The 27,034-nt window shown below is 37.4% G+C and overlaps 1 protein-coding gene across 1 annotated transcript in view; it reads left to right on the top strand.

Moving 5' to 3' along the window:
• Positions 1-27,034, top strand: part of POLR3B (RNA polymerase III subunit B) — a 68,532-nt gene that overhangs the window by 23,173 nt on the left and 18,325 nt on the right. Inside the window, exons 14-23 of the mRNA XM_057382675.1 lie at positions 2,883-3,083; positions 4,114-4,276; positions 6,248-6,401; positions 7,764-7,838; positions 8,062-8,160; positions 11,751-11,878; positions 18,231-18,440; positions 20,008-20,166; positions 21,528-21,645; positions 22,096-22,238. Of these exons, the coding sequence (XP_057238658.1) occupies positions 2,883-3,083; positions 4,114-4,276; positions 6,248-6,401; positions 7,764-7,838; positions 8,062-8,160; positions 11,751-11,878; positions 18,231-18,440; positions 20,008-20,166; positions 21,528-21,645; positions 22,096-22,238 (1,450 nt within the window). The remainder of the gene's footprint in view (positions 1-2,882; positions 3,084-4,113; positions 4,277-6,247; positions 6,402-7,763; positions 7,839-8,061; positions 8,161-11,750; positions 11,879-18,230; positions 18,441-20,007; positions 20,167-21,527; positions 21,646-22,095; positions 22,239-27,034) is intronic.

Consider the following 27,034-nt stretch of genomic DNA (forward strand, 5'->3'; position numbering starts at 1 on the left):
GCACAAAAGATTTTTGAAAAACAGCAGGAAAACATCAAGAACAGGAGGGAAAACCCCCCCAACCTCAGCTTTGAGCTCTTTGAGGGCAATGCCTTTTTATTCTGAAGTTGCTGGTATGTGCAAATTTTCGGCAAAGTTAGTACTCTGCTGCTAATGATACTGATCTATTTAACAGGGAAATCTGCTGCATGCCATAATACTAGAAAAACCCTGGTAATTACCCTTTAAATATTTGTCTTGCTTGGATTTTAGCCTGTTTCTGCCTTCTGCTGGAACAGATATTTTCATTCATGCTGGTGGACAAGAACAGTAATAGCTACAAACTTTGTCCTTTACCTCAGACATCTGCAAGAGCAATTTGTGAATTGTCCCTGAAATCCAGTTAGTAGCTTGTAAAAGACTTTGAAATACGTGATTTTTAAAAGAAATTAGATTAGACTTAAGTATTTTAGAGTTGGTAAAAAACGTGGAACCTAATTTTTCATCTTTGGCGCTCTTGAGAAGGCTTTTCTGCCTAGCATGAAACTGAGGTTTTCCTTTGGTTCTTGTAAACAAAATTAATTCCACATATTGCATCCAAAACCACCAACAGTCTGTAACTTACAAATCCCAGTGTTAAAGCTTATCACTGTTTAATTTTATGAGTGCCCCAAATGTAGTTAAATCTCTACAGTGCATGTAACCAAAACAATTGACAGATTTGTTTCTGTAAATGCTAGTGCTTTCTTCTAGCCCGTGCCAGTTTTTCCATTTGGACTGACAGAGATAAATCTGCAAATATTCAGTCCATATTCAGTAAAGTCTTCATTCTTCCTCTGTCTTTGGACTTCTTTTTACTGCCACATGAGCAGTTAARCACCATCTGCTCTTAAGCATTGAAAAATAATTTCTCAGGAACAATGCCCAGCGCATACTATTCAAGAGATTTAAGCAAACACTGTAAAAATCATTCTTGGAAATGACAATCTCCAATCTCCCCAGAATGCTTCAATGATAGTCTCAAAGAGCATGAAATAACTGAGCAGATTCATAATTACACCARTGGCATGCAAAAGAATTCAGAGCCCTCGTGCATCAGCATTGCAGGGGTGCTCAGTATTATCTATATTTTTATTTTATGTATATATTATATATATATTTGCTGCAGCTCCACCAGAAGGGAGGGTAGGGCAGGCAGCCACAGACCTAATGGGCATTTCAGCATCTGAGGAATCACATGATGGCTCTGAAGGAGCAACTTCCCATTCATGGGAGTTCACAATGAGATGTTCTCACCTGGGGGTGGTCTCACACCTGCGCTGGCTCCATTTTGTTGGGTTTTTTGGGGGGAGGTTGTTTGTTTGTTTTCTGTTTTTCTGGCTTTTTTTCCTTTTCTTTTTCTTTTCGTATTTGGACAACTTTTGAAGGAGTCAGTCTGTCCCTTCCAAAACCTAAAGAATATTTTGTAAGATTTCTTCAGGAACCATTTTCACCTCCCTTTTCCCCCCGTTCTTTTATTTCAGTCTCTTCTAGGCAGCAATGGAGAAACCACATACTAATTTAGCCTACAGATGAAATMATTTCTAATGTGAAGAAAAGCTAGTGATTTATTGTTTTCTTCCACTTCTATTCTCAGAATTCCTAGTCTTTAAGGAATTAAATGGTCAATGAGTGAACCCTTCCCAAGGATGTCAAACAAATAAAAGGTTTCTTTTGGCTGACTTGCCCTTGGGCATTTTCATCCCACTTTCTGTTGCAAATCTGAGATTGATGGTCCCTCCAGTGGAAGCACATAACAAAATCATTCATATGGGTGGTGTTTTCTTCCTGTTGATTGCTGTTAAAAGTGTAAATAAAAAAAAGCCAAGCAAGTCACCCTCTAAAAGGATTCCGGTGTCTTATAGCAAGTGAGCTTCAAATTATTTGTTAGTATTGGTGAGCTGAGTTTGTCAAAAAGGCTRCAAGAATTAGCAGAAGGGAATCCTTGGGAAAATCTTTGGACTGACCAGTAATGGGTGTCTGGAGAAAATAGTGTTTCAGACAGAAGCTTACTGTATCTACTGACTCAGGTGCTGAGAACTGGCTATGGAGTAAATGTCATCAAGGCAAAAATTATAGCACAAATTTTGAGATTACAGTAGAGATTATTAAAACTGCTTGGCATGGAAACATGTTTGTGTCCTGCAGCATGCTCTGAGCCCCTCTGTTCTCCTAATTAAAACCACAAATAGTGCCTGGGACAGTCCTGAAACACAGAACCTCTGAGATGTTCATGGATTTCCCATTTCTGTGTAGCCCAAATAAAAGTTGGGGAGACCTACTTCTCCTGCCCAYACACTCTCATCTGTGAGGAGACACATCAGGGAGTCTTTTTCCTCTGGATTCTAAAAACACAAGGTTTCAAGAAAATAAAGAGGGCTTTGATGTCAGACTTTTCCAGCATATATGTCTGTGTTTCCTACAGAAGTAACAAATAATGGAAAATGGCAAAAGGGAAAGCTTGCGGGATCTACTGTAATGTCACTCCAAAGACCCTTTTTCTTTTTTAAATTCTCAAAAAATATCCATAAAACAAAACCAGAAAATCATTTAATGTAACTAAATTTGAGTATTGATTTACTTGTGAGACAGATTGAGGATTTTGTTTGATTGAATATGTAGTAGCAAARGTATCCTCTCATCTGAAAGAGGATCCTTTTATTTCAACTTCTCTTTAATCCTTAGTACAGATTTGCTATAACTAGAACTTTATATGCAGATAAGTAGTTAGAAAATTGATTTATATAAATGGGCAACATTTGTTTTGCAAAGCTCCTCAGATTTCATTCTGTCTAGATACTGSAAATAGCCAAGATGAGGATGAGCTGCAGACATTTTTTGGAAACATGAATTTTATTCTACAGGGGAATTGGTCTCTGAAGAGATTCAAGATGGACCGCCAGGGTGTGACACAGGTCTTGTCCCGTTTGTCCTACATCTCTGCTCTGGGGATGATGACCAGAATCTCCTCCCAGTTTGAAAAGACCAGGAAAGTGAGCGGTCCTCGATCACTGCAGCCATCCCAGTGGGGAATGCTCTGTCCTTCTGACACTCCTGAGGGAGAGGTGAGGATTTTCTGTTTTGCTTTCTGTGYTTCTTGTCCTGAGGAATGGAGACACTGTTTGATTGGAAGCAGGTGATACTCCATAAGAGGAATAATTCTGAGGAGGTTTCTGGAGAGATAGATAAATTATCTTCAGCCTGATTAAACAACTTGTGTGTCTCCTGGCATCCTACCTGTTGACTGTATTGCCTTTTTTCTCCTTCATGGACTGTCTGGAAACAGTTCTGAAATCATTTGGCTATATGAGAATGACATGAGGCCCCCTGTTTGTGCAGTGCAAATTCTTGCTCTCTTTTGATGCGAGCAGAAAGAGAGGAGTCCTAACCCCCCCACCCTTCATTCTGTCGTAAATATTTTGTTTTGAAGTTGCAGCATCAACCTGCAATGTTTCTGGAAACATGTACTAGTATTTCTTTAGCCATTAGCTTGAGGAAGAAAAGCATCTTTGTATGTATTTCAACCAAAGAATTGATTCTGACAGTCTTTTTGTTTTGTTTTGCTTTCTTTTTTTTTTCCTCTTTTTTTTTCTAATAGAAAATACTTGTCAGGGAGCTCTGAACTTTCTGGTTAAGTCAGTATAAGCTAGTTTCATTAAGCAGCTGAAATAAAATTGCACTAAGATACTTTTTCATTGAAAAATTTTRATGTTTGTGTTAGAACATACAGGATACCTGGCAAATAGATAAATAGACTGATCTGTAATTCCATTATGTTGCTGAGTCACTGAAGAGAGAAATACAGGGTTATACATGGTTGGTTAACTTAAAATCTACTTCAGTGCCTATTTTTTTATTAGCTTGTAAATGTTAAACATTACATTGCAGTGTGATATAGAAAATTCTATCTTTCTCGTCTCCAGATTTTCAGGGTTATTAATTTGTTTAATTTCTTCCACTTTATACTTTGTCATCTTTTTGTTTTTGTCAGTCATAAGTACAGGTCAGGGAGGAAAAAGTAAGTATGGTGTTAATACATGGGAAGAGATGGGATAAAATATGTGGGTTTTTTTTTTTTTTTGTTTTTTCCTCTAGGCCTGTGGTTTGGTTAAAAACCTTGCCCTCATGACTCACATTACTACAGATATGGAAGATGGCCCAATTATTAAATTAGCCAGTAATCTTGGAGTTGAAGATGTCAATTTGCTCTGTGGTGAAGAGCTTTCATACCCAAACGTGTTCCTGGTTTTTCTCAATGGTAAGTTACTTCTCACAGCCTTGACTCTCATTTGTTGCTGATGGAGAGCTGCTCTTGCAAAATGCTCCTACAGTTCTTGGAGCACACTCAGCTGCAGATGCTCCTTTCCACGTGCAAATCATTTCCTCTGCAAATATTTTGGTGGGGTTGGGCAAAGCAGACAGGCCAGATGATGACAGTTGCATGAAGTTGTGTGCAGAACTCTGATTGCAGATGTGTGTAGCAGGGAAATGGAAGCTTTGCCGAATTTCAGCCCTGTTTTTGCATAAATAGGCACAAAAATATGTGTATTCAACTACAGGTTTGTTTGGTTTTTCAGATATTGGCCAAAGGAGKTGCCATTCACAAAGTGCTTTTAGGAGAAAATAACTGTTAAATTTGTTATAAATTCCGATTTTTCTTTACAGAAAGTGTTTAGTTTTCTGTAATCTTTTTATGTTTTTGTATATATTCATGCATTATTTTGAAAACAGAAAGGAAACATCAAAACATCAGTTGTTTGCCAAGTTTGGCAGTGCTATTCTCTTTGAAACTACCTTTGAAAGGGATATCTTGCTTTGTGCAAGATTAGAAAAATTAGACCTTGGGAAAGAGGCCTCTCTTGGTTAAAGGGAAGATGTGGCACACGTGCTTTGCATCTGCACATCCGTGTTTCTTTTACAGCTGATCTTTTAGTGCTTCTAAAACAACAGGTATTGTGGTGTCAGATTTCAAAATACTGATTTTAAATCTGCAGTTGTGATTTCAAAACAGCCTTTTGTCAGCAGTATCCACATCCAGGGGCTGGTGTGTGATGTCTGTCACCAGGAGTAAGTTCTCAGTTTAGCCTCGAATTAAACAGCAGTTGTTCTTCATTCCTGCTTTTTCCCAGTGTCATAAAAGCAGTAATTGTCCAAACTGCATTCCTCTCCTGTGCTGTTCTGTAGCAGTGTGTTAAAGATAAGGTTCAGTGAAACCACATGCACTCTCTTCTGTCTTGTTTTATGGTCCAAAGGGGAGCTCAGAGCCAAAATATTGGACTCTTCTTCTGCTAACAASCTCAGTTTGCAGTATGGAGCAAGATCATGATGAGTTCCCAAATGCAGATGAACTAATACTAAGTGAGGCAAGCCAAGTTGCTGTTCAGTGCACTGGTTTGTGGCTTTAATCCATAAAAAATTTAAACTTGTGGATTACTGACTTGATCCTGATTTAAGCTTGTGACCTAAGATGGCAGTAAATCTGTTAAATACAAATTCTTTAAGCTATAAAGACCTTCCTCTTGTCTTWTAAACTCCTTAAACTATCCTTTGTGTTTGCCTTTAAAGTTAGTTTAAATGTGACCACAGTTATTAATTTTATATATTGAGTTTACTTTGATCAGGTGACTCTTTAAATGAATTTTCCTCTCTCTTTTTCATGCATCAAAATACTTAAGTGTGAGCTAAAGTGCCCTGCTAAGTAGAGCTAAGTACCTGAAAGATGAATTCTGATGCTGTTGTGAGTGATCACATGTATCAAAAATATCAGGAATTTCTAAAATTTCTGACAAGGCAGCAGGGYAGTTCCTTGGTCTGTTCTTGGAAACCTTGAATCCTTTTCAGTACAGGTGAAATTGCAAACTTCAGAGTTGTTAACTTGTGCACCAACTGATGAATGGGCACCTGAACAGAAACRTGTTTGAGAAAAGCTGGAAGAAGCACATCACTTGGTTTCTCAAGCTRTTTGGAAGAGTGCAGGTAGATGACTTGTGAAATTTTGACAATTTTGAATTGAGAGGAAAAAAGAGCCAGGAAAAACAGGAACAGGAAAATTTTACAAGTCATGATTTGCAAAAAAACAAGAAGTACTTCTATGCATGCCACAGCTGATCAGAATTTGTAAATAGAGTTTTGGATATGCAAAGGAGGCTATTAATATCAACAACAATAATAATAATAATAATTATAATAAGAATAATAATAACCAGGTGGTTATTCTCTCTCTGAACAGGTAACATCCTTGGTGTCATACGTGATCACCAGAAATTAGTCAACACCTTTCGGATAATGCGTCGGGCGGGTTATATCAACGAATTTGTTTCCATCTCTACAAATCTGTCTGACAGATGTGTCTACATTTCCTCTGATGGAGGGAGGTTGTGCAGGTAAACTTCTCATCAGAATTACTGATTCACTGCTGWACTCACTATAAATGCTGTTCCATGCACTGGAAGTACACTGGGCTAAGACTTTCACAGGAACAGATTTATGAAAATTCAGTAAGACTTGAGAATCTCTTTTCTCCTTAAATTACCCTCATTCAAAACAGACAGAGGTTGGAAGAAGCAGAATGGGTTAATGAATATATCCATATTTTAGCATTTACTGTGTGTGTTTTAACCAAGCAGCAGTCAAAACTACAGCTGGCATTCCACATATTTCATGAATGGAATCTCAGAGCAGGCTGAATGCAGTTTGAGGCATGTCAGAGGCTCCAAAATAGTAAATGTACAAACCATCAATTAATGACCTGGTCAAGAGATCCTGAGTTAGGGGCATTTTCAGTGGCAGAGAAGTCACTTTACAGTCAGAGTTAATATCTGTAGTTGGGGGAATGGCAGCAAAGCTTCCWGTTTGTAAAATAAAAGCAAGGGAAATCATGGATTTGCAAGAGTTTACCAAGTTTGATTTGTGGCACCCCTCACCCTGCAATTGTTCAGATATCCCTRTTAACCATTCAAAAGTGCTTATTAGTCTTCTAACAGTTATTTAGACTTCAGAGGGGGCTTCACAAGTATCTTGTATCTATTTGCTGCTCCTTCTAAAAGCRACTTGTCCAAATAGCAACAGCCCTTGACGTTGCATTCTTGCGTGCCATCCTTTGTGTCAGTGGTTTTGTGTGCTAGGGAAGCCTTCAGAGATCCATGTGCTGCTGAAATTTATAGATTCATCAGAGGTCACCCATAATTATTGCCTGTGCTTTGCATCATGGGGGCAATTGCARAATTCATCTTTGCATGTGGACATTTGAGCAGGAACTGTTCACTTAGTGTTTATAAAATCCCTGCAATAACCACAGTACTGAGTGCTCTTCTTAGCTTTGTAGATTGGGAAATCTCAAATGTTTTTAAAGCCATCATCAAAATCTGAAGGGAAAACTTAAAAAATTTTAGTTTAAAGATTTAAAGGGGGAAAAAAACGGCTTTCACCTCAAAATTTAAGTCTTGATTTTTCTGGTAGAGTTTTTAAGTTCTTCATAGACAATACATCAAACTGAGGTCTGAATAGTTACTGATTGTATTTAAATGGATTTATCAGTTAAAGGTCAATAAATTTTTTAAGTATTTTATAGAATAGGTTGTGCATAAGCAGGGTTATTTATACTTACTTTCTGTAAGTATAAATAACCCTATTTATAGTTAATTTCTATTGTTAATTTATACTTACTTTCTGTAAGTATAAATTGAGTTACCTGCTGAAGTATTTGCTATGACAATCCTTTTTTTTTAACTGTTTTTTAATTTCAGGCCTTACATAATCGTCAAGAAGCAAAAACCTGCAGTTACAAACAAACATATGGAAGAACTGGCTCAGGGATACAGGTACACAATTCAAGCAGACCATATTCATCTTCACCAAGTAAATACTGTGTGGAGATTCTTCAGTCAGTCAGTATTTCATGTAGAAAGTACTTCTGCTTTTCATGTAGAAGTATTTATCTRGTTTAACTTTACTTAGTACATTCCTTTAATATATATGCTAAATATTTCATGTTCACAGAAATGTAAGACAGTGCTTCTAGTGTCATCTTTAATTTTTCTGTAGGAATTTTGAAGACTTCTTGCATGAAGGCCTCGTCGAGTATTTGGATGTGAATGAAGAAAATGACTGYAACATTGCACTGTATGAAAATACAATCAACAAGTAAGTCTGCATTCAGTAAAAACTGATACAGGAAAAACTTTCACAGGGTGATTCTGAAATGCAAACATAAATAATGTTCCTGTTTTCACATGTACATGCTGTCCCTTGCTAATGGTTGAAATGACTYCAGATGAAAGCTAATGAAAGAAATCTTCTGCACACATCCTGAATTATCCATGGGAAGTTAAAAATATTGGTTTAGGTTTTGGGAGATCTGTTCCTGCTATTAACWCAAAAATATGAAATACTCAAAGGTATATTGTTTCTTTCTCTGAATTTGGCTTTTTAAAAAAATTCTGATAATTGGGCTGCTCAACATAATTAACTTGATCCAGTAGGTACCCAGAAGGCAAATGGTTCCACATTTTATTGGATTATTTTAGCATATCATGGTTGTTGTTTGAAAATTTCTCTTCTGGCTGTWGAGGGACCCTGGACATGCACCTTACAATGAATGAAGAAATAAATGATGAGACCTTTCCTTTGACTTTTGGATGTATAATAGACCCTCATTAAAATGTCTGCATCATTGTGTGTATTCTTTACCACATGTCTTAAAACCATTTTTGGTATGTGATTTTTAATTCAGAAAGATTTCCAGATTTGTTTTGTTTTCCACATATCTGAAGGACCTGGTGTGTTTTTTTTTTTCATTCTTGTCTTCTGACTGTGATTAAAGAACCCACAGGAAAGGAAGGATTCTTTTAAATTTTTAAGTCCTCCTATCTTTTTATTGATTTTTAATATTTCTCTTACGATATCCTGTAAACTGAAGGCTGCATATGAAATTATAGAAGTTACCTCCATGAAATATTTGGTCAGTTAATTTATGCAGAAAATTCTTTTTCTAAATAATCTGTCCTGGTCAAGTACTCCTAGAAGCTAACAGAAATAGRTCAGTGATTTCAGTGCAGCTGGGTAAGACCCTGCATTATCTTGAATCTTTGCTAAATGTAATGCATTAACTCTGCTAATTAAATTGCATTGCTCCTGCCCAGGCTTTTGAAGACTTTATCACTTTAGGAAATTATTCTTGCCTGCTTTTGACTGAGTTCTRTGTACATCAGCAGAGAAGAGCACACACAATTGATGTAATTTCTGCAAAAAATTAATAAATTCCACAAAGCACCAGAGCTGAAAAATTGTAAGTTACAGAACAAGTTAGTCAGCTAGGAAGGTTGATGAGAGTGTATCATACAAAATCACTGTTTGGTCCAAGAGAGGAGGAGACACTGAACTTCCCATGGACCAGTGTGAGGAAATGACTCCACCATAACTGCCTGGAAGTTTGGAAGATTCTTGAATTGTCCATCAACTCGCTTGTAGTTTAGCTTCAGTGCTAGCAGTGGCAATCAGTGCCATAAATATCTGAGCTTGCATCATGTGAGCACATTGCTCCTTGTGTTGGGTCATGGTATTTCCTACATCCTCAGTAGTTGGTTTGTGGATCCCCTTTTTGCATTTTAAATGGTGTGACCATGTTGGTGCRGCTTGTTCTGGTCATACAACTGATGCAATCTGCTGTTATAAAGTATCCCACTACCATTCCTCCTTTTGTAATATGGGCTTCTTTTAGCTACAGTATCTTCTTGTTACATTTCCAATCCAATTAAGGGGTTTTCTTTGGTTTTTKTTTAATTTTCCAGTTCCTTTGGAGGATTTAATTCTAATGGATTCAGTTTCTCCCGTACACATTTGTAACTCTGCTTTTCAAATTCATGAGCTTGACTTCCTTTCTTGGGACTGGTTTGGGCAGTTGCATTTTTGACCTACAGAAACTGAACTGCCCTGTAAAGTTTGAAGGTCTCCCATTAGCATTGGGAAATACTTCATAAGGTTCTGGGATCTGTGTAGGTTGGAATAGGATTGACCTCACTGGAAGAAGATTTTTGTTGGATACTCTGTATGCAATGTATCTAGCTCCATGCACTCAAAAACTTCACATTTCCTGTGAAGAAATTTTCAGACTTCACCATCATTAGGTCTCGAGCCTCTGGTTTTATTGTTTGAAAATTGTCAGAAGTTCTGTGGAGTTCTGCAGAATGGGGGAGCAGTCTCTGCTCTGTTTGCTCCTGGCTCTCGAGACCATTTTGCAATTACTTGRCTGCAGTTTGGGTTTTACCATTGGGATTTTCTGAAGACAGGCTTTAGTTAACATAGCTACTTTTTATCAAATGGAGAAAAATAGTGGCTGTCCTCTGGCCAGCAGGTGATTTTTAAGTTGCTCAGGCACATTTGTGGTTTATAAAGATTTCTAGGACTGATAGGTAGCTTTGTTGGCTTACTCTTCAGGATTTCCAGATTTTTTTTTTTTTCTTCAGCTTTCAGATTTCATTATTCTTCCAGTAGTGCATATATTGTTCATGTAATTTCCTGCTGGCACTTGTGTTCAGTCTGTATGTGCTTGTGGGTAATTCCTTAGCTTTAGGTGCTTGGCTGCCTTTTGAGTCTTCCCATAATAAAGATTTTTCAGTCATTTCCTTGGCAAAGTCCTAAAGTTTAGTAATCAAATTAATTTATTTAAATAATTGAAAGATGGTCTTTCAAAATACTTGCTAGTCCAACATTAAAGATGGGATTTTCAGAGTGCATTGGGTTTATGTGTCTGGGAGAAGCAACGTGTGCCTGAACCAAAGCTCTGTGTAATAAATCCAGGATGTGAAAGATGGGCTTTGAATAGGTTTAGTTATAATTATCTGTATTTCATAATTCACCATTTCCTAATTACTTATCTTGATTTAAATTCATATCTGCTCCAGCCAAGCTTTATTGTACACTTCATCCCTCRTTATTAGTCTCTCCACTTGCATCCCAGTGCATGCTRTGATTTRTCTTTATTGAGCATGGRATTTCTCTTCTGAAGCTCATGCCAKGTAGAACAAATTGTCTGTCACAGTCTTCACTCCTTTTCCCTGTCTTTTTACCTCTCATCAGTTCCGTCTTCTCACAACATCATCACTTCCAAAATATTTGCAGAGCTTTTCAAACAGTGTTCTATTATGTCACATATCTATGGCACTGGATCTGGTTTGGAGACAGATGTTTTTTTCGTTTTCTGATGTAGCTAACCTTGGAAAACTAAAATAGTTTTTTTAATACCTGAATCTGTCTTGCTCTTCCTTCTTCCATCTCCCCAGTGGATTTCTGGATCTCTGAGATTAGCAGTTTGATGCAGAGGGCTCTCATGACATGGGAACAGATTCCTTAAGGCTTTTTGGGTCTTATGTATAAACTAATGTTTTATTGTCTTACTGAGCTCCCTCAGGTTGTTGTTATCTGGAGGCTTTTCCTCYATTATGGAATTTCACAAACCCTGATTTATTTCTCCTTCATTTCTTTTCATGTGGAAACACTTAAAGCCAAAAGAAAATTGTTATGTTTTTGTAATAAAAATCAAAATCCCGTAGTGAATCCATGTTTTGAGTTCATACTGACTTRGATTCTCCTGAACAGAATTGAAGTATTATCACTGACATAGATTTTCCAGAYAGAATTGAATTTGAAGTAGTATGATATACTGCTAAATTAAATAAATTCTACTGAAGTTTTTGATTCACAAGCCTGCCATAATTGGTACTGTTTCTTTTAAGAGATACAACCCACTTGGAGATTGAGCCTTTCACACTTTTGGGTGTCTGTGCTGGGCTGATTCCATATCCTCACCACAACCAGTCCCCAAGAAACACCTACCAGTGTGCCATGGGAAAACAAGCCATGGGTAAGAGTTCATTTTTTTATTCTTCTGTGAAGTGTTGTGTCRTTTTTGAAGCTGTGTAGCAAAAGTGACAAGCAGAGAAATTCTTTCTAGGTTCACATAAAAGCTTTGCTAGGAAGAGTAAAAGAGCACTTTTTTAACTTTGAGAAAAAAATAATTTACCACTGAAAGTTGGAAAAATTAATGTGARAAAGTACCAGTTAATTTTACTTAATGAAGACTGTATCTACCGTTCTTAACACTTAAAAGAAAATTTGAATAAACTGGAACACTTTTGCTTTTTCTGTTAGGTTTTATTACTAATCATCATGACTTTCAAGTTTTCAGCATATCTGCTGGATTGGGAGAGTGGGGTTTTTTTTCTCTTTATGCTGCAATGTGCTGTGTGCTTCCAGACAAAAAAGAGTTAAAAAGTGTTCTCACAAAGAGAGGCAGAGCACAGACTGAGGAGCATTTCCTTGACTGGTTGAGTAAGTGTCCTAAAAATAAATATATCAATAGTTAACACTGAATCAGAGAATAAGAATCATCAAGTGTGAAAGAGAGTGGTTAGTTATTTGAACATTTCCACAGCCACAGTTTAGATTTTTGGGCTTTTGCTGCTTTGGATGAAGAGGGCAAGTTACGCCTCAGCAAAGTGACTGTAACAAAGTTAATTTTTCAATCACTTATTATTTCATTTGACAGTGTCATATCTGCTCATTAAAACTCCACCATTTATTTTGTGCTGTGTGCTCCAAGCTGAAACACTGCACCTTTTGGGAGACTCCTCCTGAACTGTCAYGTTGAGTGCATCCAAAGAGCAGAAAAACAGCAAGATGCATGTTCTTTATTTAATTTTTTTTTAAAATGCTGGGTGGGTGGAAAGAAGAGCGATGCAATCTTTTTCCTTACAGTTCTCCCCCATCCCATGATGTTTCCCCCACCCCCGAGTCTCTATTTTATGACTATTAGTCTCAGAAGGTTTGGTTAGTTACCACACACAGTTAAGCAGGATCAGTGTGTACAGAAAGCCAATTCAGTGTCTGTGGAGTTCTTTTGTAGTTTTCTGTGTGAAGGTTTTTTTCCCGTTTTGTTTTGAGTGTCATTTGCAATTCATTGTCTGTGTTTTCTGAGGTTGGTGTATTCAGCTGCTTTGACCCCAGGTCTTGCACATTTAGCTCCTTGGATACAATCCTCTGACGTTCCTGCTGACGCTAGGAACACAAAAGCCATTGAATATCTTGAGCAATAAAAAAAGCCTTTGTTTCAGTTTGTTATGACAAAACACCTGACTCAAAGAATAAGCTGCTAGATAAAAGTAAATTTTAAAAGTTGGCACATGACTTGAGCTATGTTTCGYTCTCTCTGAAGTATCTGCAAACACCTGAAGCTTTTTGTAATAACTGCTTTTAAAAAAGCCACCATAAATTGCAAATGTGTAGGGGCAAAGAAGATTTTTCTCTGCACTTGTTGATTAAATGTAACCTAGAGGATAAAACATTGCTCTTATTTTTTTTCTGTTTATTTTTATAAAGAGATGTGATGTAGTTCTTCAAACTTCAACCTTTAAGTAGCAGCCCCCCTTTTTTGATTTCTTTCCCCATACTCCTSATCCAGCACTGCCATGTGGAAAGTCTCATGTCCAAATCCCACTGGGGTTCAGGCTGGGAAGGGAGARCCTTGTGCTTGTCAGCACTGAGCCACCCCTGTGACCACATCACAGGCTGTGCCAGCAGCTCTGGACAGTCATTTTTAAGTCTTTTTTTAAGCAGCATCGAGCTAGGGAAAGGTGTGAGATCACATAAATGGWGAGTGGACATCAGAGCTTGCAGTGAGGTCTGTAATCATTCCTGACAAGTGTTAGGTCCTAAAATACTGTTTCTTCAGAATAGCATTTCATATTGTGAAAAATGTAATGAAAACCTCCCTTTCACGGGGGGTTTCTTTTGACTTTCYTGAGGCATCTTGTTGGAGGACTAGGGCTGTGCTTGGTGACCAAATTGGGTTTCAGAGAAATGAAATCCCTCACTTCTGGCATAGATAATTTACCATAAGCTGTGGGTTGAACTGTGAGGCTGAGAGGAAGTTAGGTAGCAAATAAAACAGCAGCTGCAAGGATTTCACTTGAATGTTGACATTTCAGTGCAAGGTTAACAGTTGTAGCTTAAAATCTCAGAAGTGTTTAAGATGAAAATACAAGAGTCTGTACAATTTACAGTTCATGTGTTGGTAAAATAATGCTTGAGAGGATCAAAGGCTTCCACAGTTACTGTTCTTAACTTTTAAATTCCATAAGACATAGAAAATCAGTTTCTTTTACACATTGTGACTGTGTAAAAGCCTAACAGGAGGAATGAAAATAAATGTGTTTTYCTGCCAATAATCCTCCATATTGCACATGCACATGTGCTGCTGTGTGAGTGATGATGTGGGTACACAAAGCAAGCTGTACACTCACAGCCCCAATGACATATTCAACCCCAATGACATAACACAAGTTTTTACTGAGGGAAGGAGGGTGTTATTATTGCTTTAACCTCTGAAAGAAAAGGAAATGTTTAAGGGGACAGGGATAGGTGGGTGTGATCTTTGTTGTAGAAGCTTATCATGAAGCAAAAACTTTGATATTACAATGAAAAAGCCTCTTAATGTATCACGTACATTCTGCTATGCTTCTGTGTAACAGCAAAACCTTTTAAATACACTTTACCTTGTACTGTAGCCAGCTGAAGGGGTTAAAACAGAGAAGATAAAGGAGCTGAGTGCTGGGGGTGTTTGACAGTTGTGAAAGCTCTGGTGGAGTGAGAGCCAGACTCCTCCCAAAATGTGTACAGCTAGCCTGGAGGCAGGGAATCTAAACAAACCTCAAAGCAAAAACAGCTCTTGTGATCACAGCTGGCTCTGGGTGTGCTGTGGCCACTGCTCTGCTCTGCCATCCCTTTGAGGAGTATTTGTTCCCTGCCACAATCTCCTTTTGACACCTCTGCTCTCCCTGGCAGTAGGCACAGAAGTGGCAGAAATGAGCCAAACTRCTTTCCCCCCAGTTTAATCTTTTTTAACCCACTCCTTAATCTTCCTACAATGAAAGGAGCATTTCTAATATTTAACATCCAGATCAGTTCATGCCTTTACTGTGACTGTCTGAGCTGAGGTGGAGTCCCTTCCACAAGGTTTATCACAGCATTTAAAAGCTGTACTTCTTCCTCTATTGCTTTGTGCTCATATAAAAGGACAGAATCATAGAAAATCCATGGTGAAAACAGGGGAAATACAGAATTACAGCAATTYTTGGCACGTGCAGTAATAGGCCTTTTGGTTCAAGTAGATTGATTTCTGTATCCTTGTTAATTTTGATTGTACAGTTTAAATGTTGTAAGTGATACGCCAGAGAWTTGGATTAATGCTTATTTTAGCTGGCTGTTTGTTCTGGTGAGTTCTCAAAACTTTTGGCATCAGAATAAAAATGCCTCATTCATGCTAAATACCAGTAGATAGTGTTTTTATRGTGATTATTTCACGCTAAAGAATACTCAAATGATACTTGAAAAGGAAAAAAAAACTGTCATGCAATGGAAAAAATTGAAAGAATGCACACGTGCATTCACAATATATCGAGTACTGAGAAAAGCAAGAAAATTATTTTTGTTGTATCCTGGTCAACCTTGTGTGTTTTGCTTTAACCAGGGCTAATTACCAATAAAAAAAAACCTGGTTCTTGCTGTTGGAATAATTATAAATTCGAGTCATTGTGAGCAGGGTTTGTTATGGTAAGCTGTAATTATACTTTACTTTTGCTTGGTTGTTTGGCTGGAGCAAACAAGGGCTCAATTCTTTCAGAGAGAAAACAGAAATAAAGCTGGTGACTTCCTGCATTTCAGCACMCACACAGAGGGCTCATCCCAACACTCCAGCCCTCAGAAGAGAGCTGCTGCTTTATTTTAAATAAGCAGATTGTGGTTTAAGGCTGTGGTTTGTTAGCCCAGCTTAGAGAAAGCATTATTTGTATAACCATTAAATCCTAGCAATTAGGAATAATATTGCTGATACATGGCATGCTTTTTTTGGCTAATTAATTTCATTTGTGCTCTTGAGTCACTCTCTAACCAGTTTCTTTCCTGCTAGGATATCTGCCATGATTTATATGTATATGTTTTCCATTTGACACAGCATTCAMCTCCTGAAGAATAGCCTGAATACCATTTATGATGAGGCTCAAAATCTCAGTAATGTCAGTTTGTTCTGGCTCCTGGACAGTAGCAGTTCTGTTAGGCTTATCTGAACCTCTGATAAAAATGCCAGTTTTGAAATATGTTAAACATCTGAAGAGAAATCATTTGCATTACCTGAAATATGGAGAAGTGTCATCTGAAGTCTTTGATATATAGAGGATTTCCACAAACTGTTGCTGGGGTGGAAAGGGCACCCTTAAGATGTAAAAAATAGATAAAACTGGTGCTCCAGACCTCATCCTGTCTGAGCATCCCTAACCAGTGAACCACAGGAGGTAATCTAAGCATCTCAGAGGAGAAAAAAACTGCAAGCATTTGCAAAAAGTTCAGTTTGGCATGACTTTCTCTTGAAAAGATTTCTCTCAACATCAAGAAGATGTACCTGTATGTAAAACATTTAAGCTGAGCTTCACTGCAGACAGCCTATCCTGAAAGCACAGAAATTATTCATTCTAGATACAGAGGGGGAAAATGGGCTAAACCTCTGAAGTTTTTTTATTTGGAATTATATTTTCCTGGGAAAATCAGGAGGTTTTGAGCCCAAAGTGCAATGGGAACAATGTCTAACTGAATTCTGAGAGAGTATCAGAAATATTGAGGGCCTTGCAGGGTGTGACTGTGTCGAGGAATCCAGGTTTGTGTCTTACTGGAGACAAAAAAATACTGTTCAAGGATGAGGAATTTCCTTATCCAAGAAAAAGACAGAAAAGCAAGTGCTGAAAAGCGAGAGGCAAGTAAAGCCTGGCAACTCTACCAGGTTTTTCTTGTCATTTGAAAATGCTCTGCCCATGTCATTGAAGCTAATTTTTAAAACTGGGAAAGGTCTGGACCAGCTGTAAGAATTCATTTTCACACAGCAACTGTTGAGCTCTCTCCATTCTGGTCCTTGGGAATGGTAGACCTGTTGTGGTTTAGTGCCATGGACAGGTTAGGTTTTTGGAAATGCCTGGGTTCAGAGTTTGATTTTTTAGACATTTTCTGTAAATGGGAATTGCAAGGAAGTGCATGTAAAATGTGGAGCTGACCTCCCCAGTGAGCAGGTTCATGTTYAGATGTGCTTTCTGGCCAGGTGGAGTCTTTGTTACATCCTGACTGTTTTGGTAATCCCAAGAAAGCTGCCAGACTCTGAAACTGCAGGAGAAAATGGAAAGCTTTTGAAARACTTACATCCTAAGCACAAGCCCTGCAGAATATTTATCACTTAAAACTTTAAAAAGTTAACTTTTCTGACTGYAATTCTTAATGGCTTGGAGACACARCATAGTCCTGGTCCAGCAAACTCCAATAACATATGATTGCCTTAACTTTTGTTCTGCTACACAACGGTTTATGTTTCCCTGCTGGCTGGGTGTTCATTATTTTTTCCTCAGATTTCAGGAGACACTTTGGCATTCTGATGGGACAGGGCCAAAAATTTCTGTCTCAAGCTGGGAGGTCTATACAAAGGGTTGAATTCTGAACTGTAAATTTAAAATTAATTTCATGTAAAAAGRCAAATATATTATGAGTGGACTTCTCTCTTTCTATCAGTGATGCTTCTAATTTCAGAAAGTAAATCCAACTTGGCTGCTGCTAGTGGTAAGCTTTGTTMATACTTTGTCAAATTCTAACACAGGCTGCTGTTGAACTAATTATTGCCCAAAAAAGAAAGGAAATATGATGTTGAAGATGAAGAGCTTGATCCACAGTTTCTCTTGAACTCAGTGGTAGTCTTTCTGTTGATTCTCCTGAAATTTTGTGTCAGATCTCTGAAATACAAGTTGAACTCYACAAAAAACCCAAACCCAGTGGCTATGAGAACAATAAAAGCAAACTTCATACTTGCAGGATCCAGTGTTGTGATTAAAAAACCCATCTGATTTGCATTCACTCAAATGTCTTTTATTTCTTTTGTTATTGTTCTTTTTATATTGATGCTTAGGTTTTCCCTGTTTAATAAACAACAACAAAAAAATCTTTCTGGAACTTTAAATTAAGAAAACTACTTATGTATTCATTTAAATATAATAATGTAAAGTTGTTTCGGTTTGGRCTCTTTTATTATTTTTTTTTCTATGTGATTTTAGTTAATTTGCATTTTTTAGCCAGAACATTTCTAGAAAACTCACTGATGTTCACTGCCTTTGTTTTTCTTCTCCATGCAGGTACTATTGGATACAATCAGAGAAACAGGATTGATACTCTGATGTATCTCCTGGCCTACCCACAAAAGCCAATGGTAAAAACAAAAACAATAGAACTGATCGATTTTGAGAAACTCCCTGCTGGACAGAATGCCACAGTGGCTGTGATGAGCTACAGTGGCTACGATATTGAAGATGCTCTTGTCTTAAATAAAGCCTCTCTGGACAGAGGTAAGATCCACCAATGCTTTCCCACTTCCCCAGTGTGTGTTCCAGTATATATTCTAATAAGCTTGTTTTCTCATCATGTAATAACTCATCCTGGAATAACTTTTATTGCAGTTATGAGCACTGAGTCTTAAAAGTTAAGACATTGAATTCCAAAACTGCTTTGAGTGCTTTCATTTGTTTTCTGTATGATTACTGATTGTAATTCCATGCATACAATAGTGTGGAGAAGTTGCCAATGTGAACATRAACTTCTGAGTCTGGATAGTTCAAGAAAAAATGGCTAACTTCTGACCTCAAATAAAAAAMGTGTAAATACTTAGTTTACAAAAAACATGAAGCATGAGTTAACCAGTTCTGTTGGGCTTGCTTTTTAGATGGTTACCTGAACCTTTGTTCATTGTTAACAGAGAGGTCTATTATTTCTACCAGTAACAAAAGCAATAGATGAAATTGCTTGGGAATGTATTTAGGAAAGGAATGGAACCCAAGGCAGTTTGTATCTTTGTGAGAGAAAATAATAGTATTGTCTAAAGCAAAGTAATTCAGTGTTTATTCAGAGCTCAAATGATGACCTGCTTCCTTAAAAAAACACGAACTCTGTGTTGTAGTGTATTTTAGGTAAAAGTTCATAAGCACCAAAGGGAAGTTTAACTAACAGAGACCCAGGTTTGTGCAGGCWTCTTGCTGCAGGAGAGTTGCCTGAAAACTTAGTCTTTTTCTCTCCCTTTACTACATAAATTCCTTTGAGAGCAGGCGTAGTGCGGTGATCAAATTGGTTTTAGTTTCGGGTGGCCAAAATTAGATTCTTCCATCACTTTATTCCCCCCTCCCCAACTCCCTTCCTCCTAGTTGCTAGGCAGCAATAATAGTATTCCTAGACATGTATCTTTGGCATTAATGTCTGCTGCATTTAATTTATGCCTCCTTTTCTAAAACAACAACAGGCATGATTTAAAACTGAATGTTTTCTTTTCTGGTAGACTGGTAACATTTACAGGGAGAGCTGTGGTGCTTGTCAGGAGTTACTTGGCATAATCTGAAGATATAGATGTACTGTATGTGGCCACAAGCATCTTTCAGAGGAACTAAAATAACACAGGATTATTAGAAAGCCTTGCTCTTGGCTCTCTGTAATTCGAAATGTGATTAAAGGCTTTAGTGTTGTTGTTAGTTGCTGTACTTGGAGRGAAATTTTAGAGATGCTACTTTCCTCATCTAAAGCCCAAGCCCCATTYATTTGATAACATTATATGTAAATCTGAAAATGATTCAAGAGATTCAGTGATTTCAAGAGAAATGATGTGTGCAGAGTTACAGTTTAGCTCAGTTCAGAACTGGACTGTAGTCCAGTGTCTAAAGAAAAGTAGCCTACATGATCTGATGTTTAAATTGTGCACCACTAGGTACCCATGCACAACATYATGCATCTTCAAGCCAATGAATAACCTGACTAACAAAAAAAAACATTCATATTCTGTAGCTCAGCAGATGGATCACGGTTTATTCTGATCATGGGTTATTAAGGACCTTTGAACTCCCAGTCAGATGAATTTATGTTCCATTTTAGGTTTTGGAAGGTGTCTTGTGTACAAGAATGCCAAGTGCACCCTGAAGCGTTACACCAATCAGACCTTTGATAAAGTGATGGGGCCRATGCTGGACGCAGCCACCCGAAAACCAATCTGGCGCCATGAGATTTTAGATGCTGATGGCATCTGCTCTCCAGGTAGGTCAGGCTGCATGTTCACTCATGGCATGTTCATWGTTTAATAATGTTCTGTCTGTATTTTCCATATTTCTTTGTTTTATACTTGGTGTTTGGGGAGTTTTTTGTCTTGAGGGTGACAGTATTGTAATGGAAAATTTTAAAAGTTTCCTGAAAGTAGCATATTGTCAGTCATTGGGCTGGTTTTTTTGTGCATGAAAAAAGGGGAGCTGTATATTTCAGCAAAATAATGAGTCTTTAATAAGACTCTACTCTGTGAATCTACTGAAGCATTGGAATTTGTATTCTTGTATTCCCAAACTGGCCAGCTTTTGATACTGTAGTTTTTTCCTGTTTATCTGTCATATACTGTTGTTTTCTTAAGGATAGATTCCTTGTTATTTTGATTTCATKCATCAAAATCTCCTAGCAAGATGTCAATTAATGCAGTTGTTTGAGGGAGTAAAACCTTGTGGTTTTAAKACTTTAGAAATATGTTTGGAGAAAGATAAGAAAATAAATTGATAGAAATACAAAGATAGGTGTATAACTTTCCAGTGGTAATGGATTTGAGAAAGAATCCTCCYATGCTGTCATCCTTTAGTTAAAAAATTACTTTATAGATCTGCTAAGATCTGGCAAGRAAAGTGTTTTAAAGGGCACTAAACTTAATTCCATTATGGTAACACAATTGGGTCAATTTTGCTCTTTAACACATCACAATGGAGCTTTCAAAGTTAATTAAGAAAAAAAGGCAAGAATCTTCTGAAGTATTAGGATAGATAGGACTGGGCTGGACTCCAGATTGAGACTGTTCTCAGCATGTAGGGGAAAACCTATTTGAGATGGTTCATGTRGACAGAAGAAACACAGGCTGAAGTTTGGAGTAATTTAGTGGAGGAGGTGGGAGGTAGGAACTTGGTGTGCAGTTGTATCATTGGGCATTTACTGATCTGGTTTTCAGTGTAAAGGGCAGGATAAGGGAATGAAGCAGGGGACAGCTCACTGTGGAATGATGGGCAGTCCCAAATTCAGGGGTGAATTTCTAAAATCTGTCWGTTAAAGTGTTCCCTGTTAATTTTCTCCCTGCTTGGAGCAGATGATTTCAGATGCTCTTGTGCAGTGTTTTGACCCAGGCTATGTTGAATAGCTGTTCTCACAGTGCACCCAGCATGCAAGCTGTTGTGCTTTGGTTTACCAAAGAAAGCTGGTTTAGTGATTCTCTTGCCATTCAGCATTTAATAAAATAACAGGGCATACTTCTTGGGCATGTTCCTCCCAGTTTGTCTTCCAACCTTTTACTTTTTTTTAAAGCTTAAAATACATTTTTTCCATGGGTAGCCAGATACATTTTTCAYGGTGCTTTTTCTTGTTCTTTGCAGGTGAAAAAGTAGAAAATAAGCAAGTTCTTGTGAACAAATCCATGCCAACTGTGACCCAGACACCCCTGGAAGGAAGCAGTGTGCCTCAGCAGCCTCAGTACAAAGATATGCCAATAATGTATGTTGAAATATAAATTCAGAGCTGGGCAAGTTACACGAAGGAAAGGTGTTTGAGAAAATAATTCTAGAAAACTCTCTTSTTCAACTCTAATTATATTTGGCTTCTGTTTGTTTAATTGCAGATTAAGAAATTTGCAATATATATGAGGAAGCTTTTGCTGTTAAGAAGAGCCCATGTGAAAAAGAATATACCTTGTTCTTTACAAGTTCAGCTTAATTCTCCCTTAGTTTCTATTGCAGCTCTTAAAACTTTCCTTTTCCAGAAACATACTCTAATATGTACATATATGTACATATATGTAAACATACATATAAATATATCTATAAAAATATTTTCTCACCTTATGTGATTACACTTTGGCCAGGAGTTTACCAATACACAGGTAGTTGTCTGTAATTTGTGTTTGGTTGATAGAAGTAAAACTGATGTTTTGGCTTCTTTTACCAGCTACAAAGGTGCCACTGATTCTTACATTGAAAAGGTGATGATTTCATCAAATGCAGAGGATGCTTTCTTGATCAAAATGTTGCTGAGGCAAACCAGACGTCCAGAAATTGGAGACAAATTTAGCAGTCGTCATGGGCAGAAAGGTAAGGGACACATTTAATAAAAATGAATTCATGTTCTTTATGCCTGCTATACATACATAACATCATAATGTATATTGCCATTGATTGGTTCAGATCTTTTATGGATASAGTGATAGAAAACCATATCCCTTTTCTTTGGTTAAGTTCACCTAATTTAGCAGTGATGTTTCTGAAACAGAGAAGTATTGACAAAAACAACTCTCAGTTGATCAATCAATCTGGAAAATACAATAGTTGCCCATTTTAAACAGGAATGGGGCTTTTGAGGTTTGGTTGGGCTTTTTCCCTAAAAATTTGTGTTTAGGTGATAGATTTGTGAGTGGGTTATCAGGAGAGAGACTGGAGAGATTCTAAAAGCACAGAGAAGACAAGAGATGRAAAGGGATGTTTGCAGATCTGTGCAGACATTCTGCTCTGAGGACAAGGCCACAGGTAGATAGCTCAGAACTGTGGTATGACAGGGAATCAGGAACACAAATAGGAGTGCACCAGCAGAGAGCAGAAAGAAAAGGAAAAATGTTTTAAAAAATACACCTGGGACATGATCTGGAGCACCTCTAGATCTTCAAAGCAAAACCTGAATATGAGTACCTACTAGGAAGCTGTTTGGTGGCATGTAGTTCTCAAGGTTGAATGTTAATAGGAAAATAAAAATCAGGAATCTACTTCCATATTTGCCACAAAAAAACAGTGAACTCCCTTTGACATAGATGTAAAAAAATAYAAGTCTCAGATCATCCTCTGAACCTCAAAGAGTTGGAAGGTGAGCAAAGGGTGTAAAGAAAGAAGTGACTGAGAACAGTCTGACTGTAACCACCTTAAAAGCATGTTTTGTTCCCATTGGTGTCARTGTGGGACAGTTTTGACATGTTCTCATCATTCTGTACACTTGGAAAATGGAGATTTGCAGTGTTTGCAGCATGACCTGCTTTAGTGTTATGTGCTGTGCTATTACTCAGTGTCATAATCTTGTTCCATTTTTAGGCCTTATTTTAGTTTGAGAACATTGCTTGGTCTCTTGGGGAGGCAGAGAGGTTGGTGTTGCCAAATCCCATTGCAGCCTGATGATTCTGTCTTAATAACTACTGGAGCAAAAAACTTCTTGCTTTGACTGATGAGGAACTGGAAGCAGAATACTGAGTGTAAAGCACAGCAGCTTCTGGCATCTGGTGACACCAGTATCAGTGTTAGGTCTGTGTGGAGAGCAGAGGGAAGGAGGTAACTGAGGAGGTGGTAGAGATTTGAAATATTTGATATTGATATTTTTCAGGTTAGGTGAGCAGGACCCCTGTCAAACAAGAGGTAAAATGGGTGCAAAAGGCAGTAGCTGATGACAGTGACAGCTGGCATGAGATGTTGCCTCAAGTTTGTGTGTTTTCTATAAGAACAGTCAGCACAGCCTCTCAGGACATCCAGCCACATGTAATTCAGTGTCTTTCCATAGAAACCGGTTCTTGAAACTCTGCATTCTCAAGAAATATTTCCATTGTTTCTGTTGTTCTTAGGGAAGAGAAGCTCTTCTGATAAACATTTAAAAATTTTTCTTGATTGTATTTTCAAGGTGGTTTTTTTTTCAAAAAACAGGAAGCTATTCCCACTGAGTCCCAGGTGATTTGTAAATTAGTACTGTTGGAGGTTTCAAAAAAGTAAGGAAGCAGCAGTACAAACTTGTATCAGGAGAATATATACAATCCTGAAACAGGAGTCATGATACTAACAGTTTTAACTTTTTCTATTGGGAGAATTTTTAATTAGCCTTGAATTTGTTCTCTTATCTTGCTCTGAATGCAGGCGATTACCACTTCAAGTTTCATTTGTAACTGTTAGCTTTAAGCCTTTCATAAGGCCATTTAAACATATAACAAGCTTAAATTTGCAAGCACCTTGGTTCAGTGAGAAGGAGAGAAACATACTTCTGTCTGCACTTTCAGTCTTTGTTGTGAAATATTTTTATTTTTTAGAAGGAACAGATGAAGATGAGATTTGATTTCATGGAATTCTAATAGTAGTGGGCTTAAAATAATTAAATATGTGCAAAATAACAGATTGCACAAACCACGTCTCAAACTTTTTGATGGTCTCTTTCCTGTATTCCAAATTGATTTGTATTTCAAAGCTGTGCTTTGTCACTGGAGCAGAAGGAAGCAGAGTAAGGGAATTAGAAAGTGTCTGGGATACAACAGATTAAATCTCCCAAACCAGCTTTAGCCTTTTGTCACAGAAAAGCCTTTGGTTAAATATGTAGGTAGATTTGGTAGGGCTGTGTAATAACACAGATCTGTGTCACTGCCTCTGTRTTTGCTGCCTTCTTTGTGTCCTCTCACATGTCAACATGGCATTGGCAAGGGTCACCACTTCTGGCCTGTCCACCACACCCTCTTTTCCGTGTTTTAAGTACACTCYTGAGCTGCCTGTAAAAGGTTGCTTTTCCTTCAAGGCCTCTCAAGAAAGAACTTTATGARGGGAAGGAAAAAAAGAAAACCAAAACAAATGAGGCCACCTTGTTGTATTCTGAAATGCAAATATTTTGCTTCATTTTAATATTCATCTTCAGACTGGGTGTTGCAGTAAGGTCTTTGAGACCAGGAGTGCCCCTTTAGTCTGTAAAGTCATTAAACTTCTAGGGTCTCACAAAGAAATCTTCTGTGGTTGTTACATGTTCATCCTGAACTGCAGAACTTTGTTTTCTCTGTGTTGCATCATGTATTTTTCAGAAGGATAAAGAAACTTTTTTTTGTTAATTATTTTGTTGTTTTAATCTTGTATTCTTTGAGCAAAGTCACTTTTCAAAGCACAGAAGGCAAAAGRATTGTTAAGCTAAAGAAGCTTCATCTGAGTTCCATACAAAGTAAATTATTATATTTCCAGATTTCCTCTTGCTTTGCTACAAGTCACAATGAGGAAAAAGTTGGGCTCCTTTGATGTGAAAAAAAGCAATATAACACTTCTCTGAAAGAACATTTCTCAGTCTCTCATGTGAAAAAGGATTAACACCTCCAACAAAGGTCCTGTAGATCACAGAACTAAGCAGCAATACTGAACAGTATTCCTGAGGAGTGGAAAAACTGTATTTAAGCAAGAGATTGTTTGAACTGGCAAACAGAAGCTTTTTAATAGCTGAAGATCTAAGATAAAGGATTAAACCTTTCTGAAGTATCTGCACTTAAACAAGTCTAAAGACAAGGAAGCAAGTTTAAATTCATGAAAGATGGTCTTTGTTTTCCTAAATGAACCATGTTCTTTAGTGTCAAAACAAAATCCATTCACAGCATTATCAACTACATAAACTTCATGACAATACCACTCCTCTACCAAAGTCTGACCTTGCTTACTTTTTGAAATTTTGCTAGTTTGAGCATCTGCTTGCTTAATTTCTCTTTTTAATGGGCACAGTATGGACAAGCAGAAYATTTTAAATAAAATGCTATTTTTAAATGGCTACTTGTGTAATTTTCTCCCATGTTACAAGTCAGACTTTGTACTTTATCTCTAATATGGCTTCAGTGGGTTTATAGTAATTAAATGGTTGAAGTGGCATTAAAAGGAATTTACACTTAATCAGCTGCAGGAATGTGGGATGATTAGCAGTTATTAGGCATCAGGGAAGGTAGGGATTTCTTACCATATTTTTATCTTCAGAASTGGAATTTGAGAAAATGTCAGAATGCTATTAAAACTTCCAGTAGTGTTTTTTCTATTTATTTTTAACGAAACTGCTGCTTAGCTCGCTGTCTTAAAAAGAAAATTACAGCATTTTTTTATCTCAAGCAGCAAACAGGTAACCTTCTGACCTTTTCAGTAAATCCTCAACTGAACCTCTGAAATTAGGGTGATTTAGCATTTTATGGCACAGAATAAAAATCTCTAATTCTGTTTCCAAATAGTGTATCCTGAACACACATTTTATTAAGCTCTTGACTCATTCAGCCATGTGTATTTTGTAAAGTTCCTATGGTTATTGTTTTACAATAGCTGCTTCCAGAAGCATTGTAAGGGTTTCAATTAATCAGCTCTTTGTGTGCTTCAGACTATGCAAATTTATCACATCAGACCATTCAGCAGCTCATGGGAAAGCAGTGTACAAACTGTATTGTCTTCTAGCACCTCCTCTCATTTAGAGTGATGTTTTTAATAAGAAAACTAATCAAGTTTACTTATGCATTATTTATCTGTTAATTTTAATTCTGTTCTTTACCTCTTATGTCAAACGGGATGTAGCAAGTGATATGATAGATCAGCGAATGATTCAATATTAAACAAAGCTTATGTGATGCAGCACTTTTTTCTTCTAGACTTCTTTTATGCTTAGTTAGCCAACACAGTATGTAATTAGAGAGTTTGGAAGCAGCTGTACATTTTTTGTTCAGTCTCACTAATTTTTGCAAATCTGCCACTTTTCCGTAACACACAGCGMTGTGTTACAGCCACAACTTCGCTTCATTACGTGATGCAGTCGCATTTCTCCAGAGGATTTCCAAATTCTGGCAAATCTGGTAAAGCTAAAATAGATGCCTTTCAAGTTAGTTTTAGCTCTTTTACCACCGGATCATTAGAATAAGTAAACAAGCACGTTTAGTAACGCGCTTCTTTTTATCTTGCTGATAGAAACCGCTATTGCTGCTGCTTCTATTCACCTCGTCTCCTTTGCTCTCTAATGTCCCTCCTGCTGGTAGTAATTAGTTTTCTATATTAGGTTGTTTTGACTTATTTGATGATTTTTTTTTTCCATTTGGCATGTGTGTGTATAGAAAGCATCTTACGGTAGCCTGGTGAAAAACTTTCCCATAGTGTTGTGC

This window comes from Malurus melanocephalus, unplaced genomic scaffold, assembly GCF_030028575.1.
Source record: "Malurus melanocephalus ecotype Western Australia unplaced genomic scaffold, MMel_1.1 scaffold_578, whole genome shotgun sequence".
Classification (NCBI taxonomy): Eukaryota; Metazoa; Chordata; class Aves; order Passeriformes; family Maluridae; genus Malurus; species Malurus melanocephalus.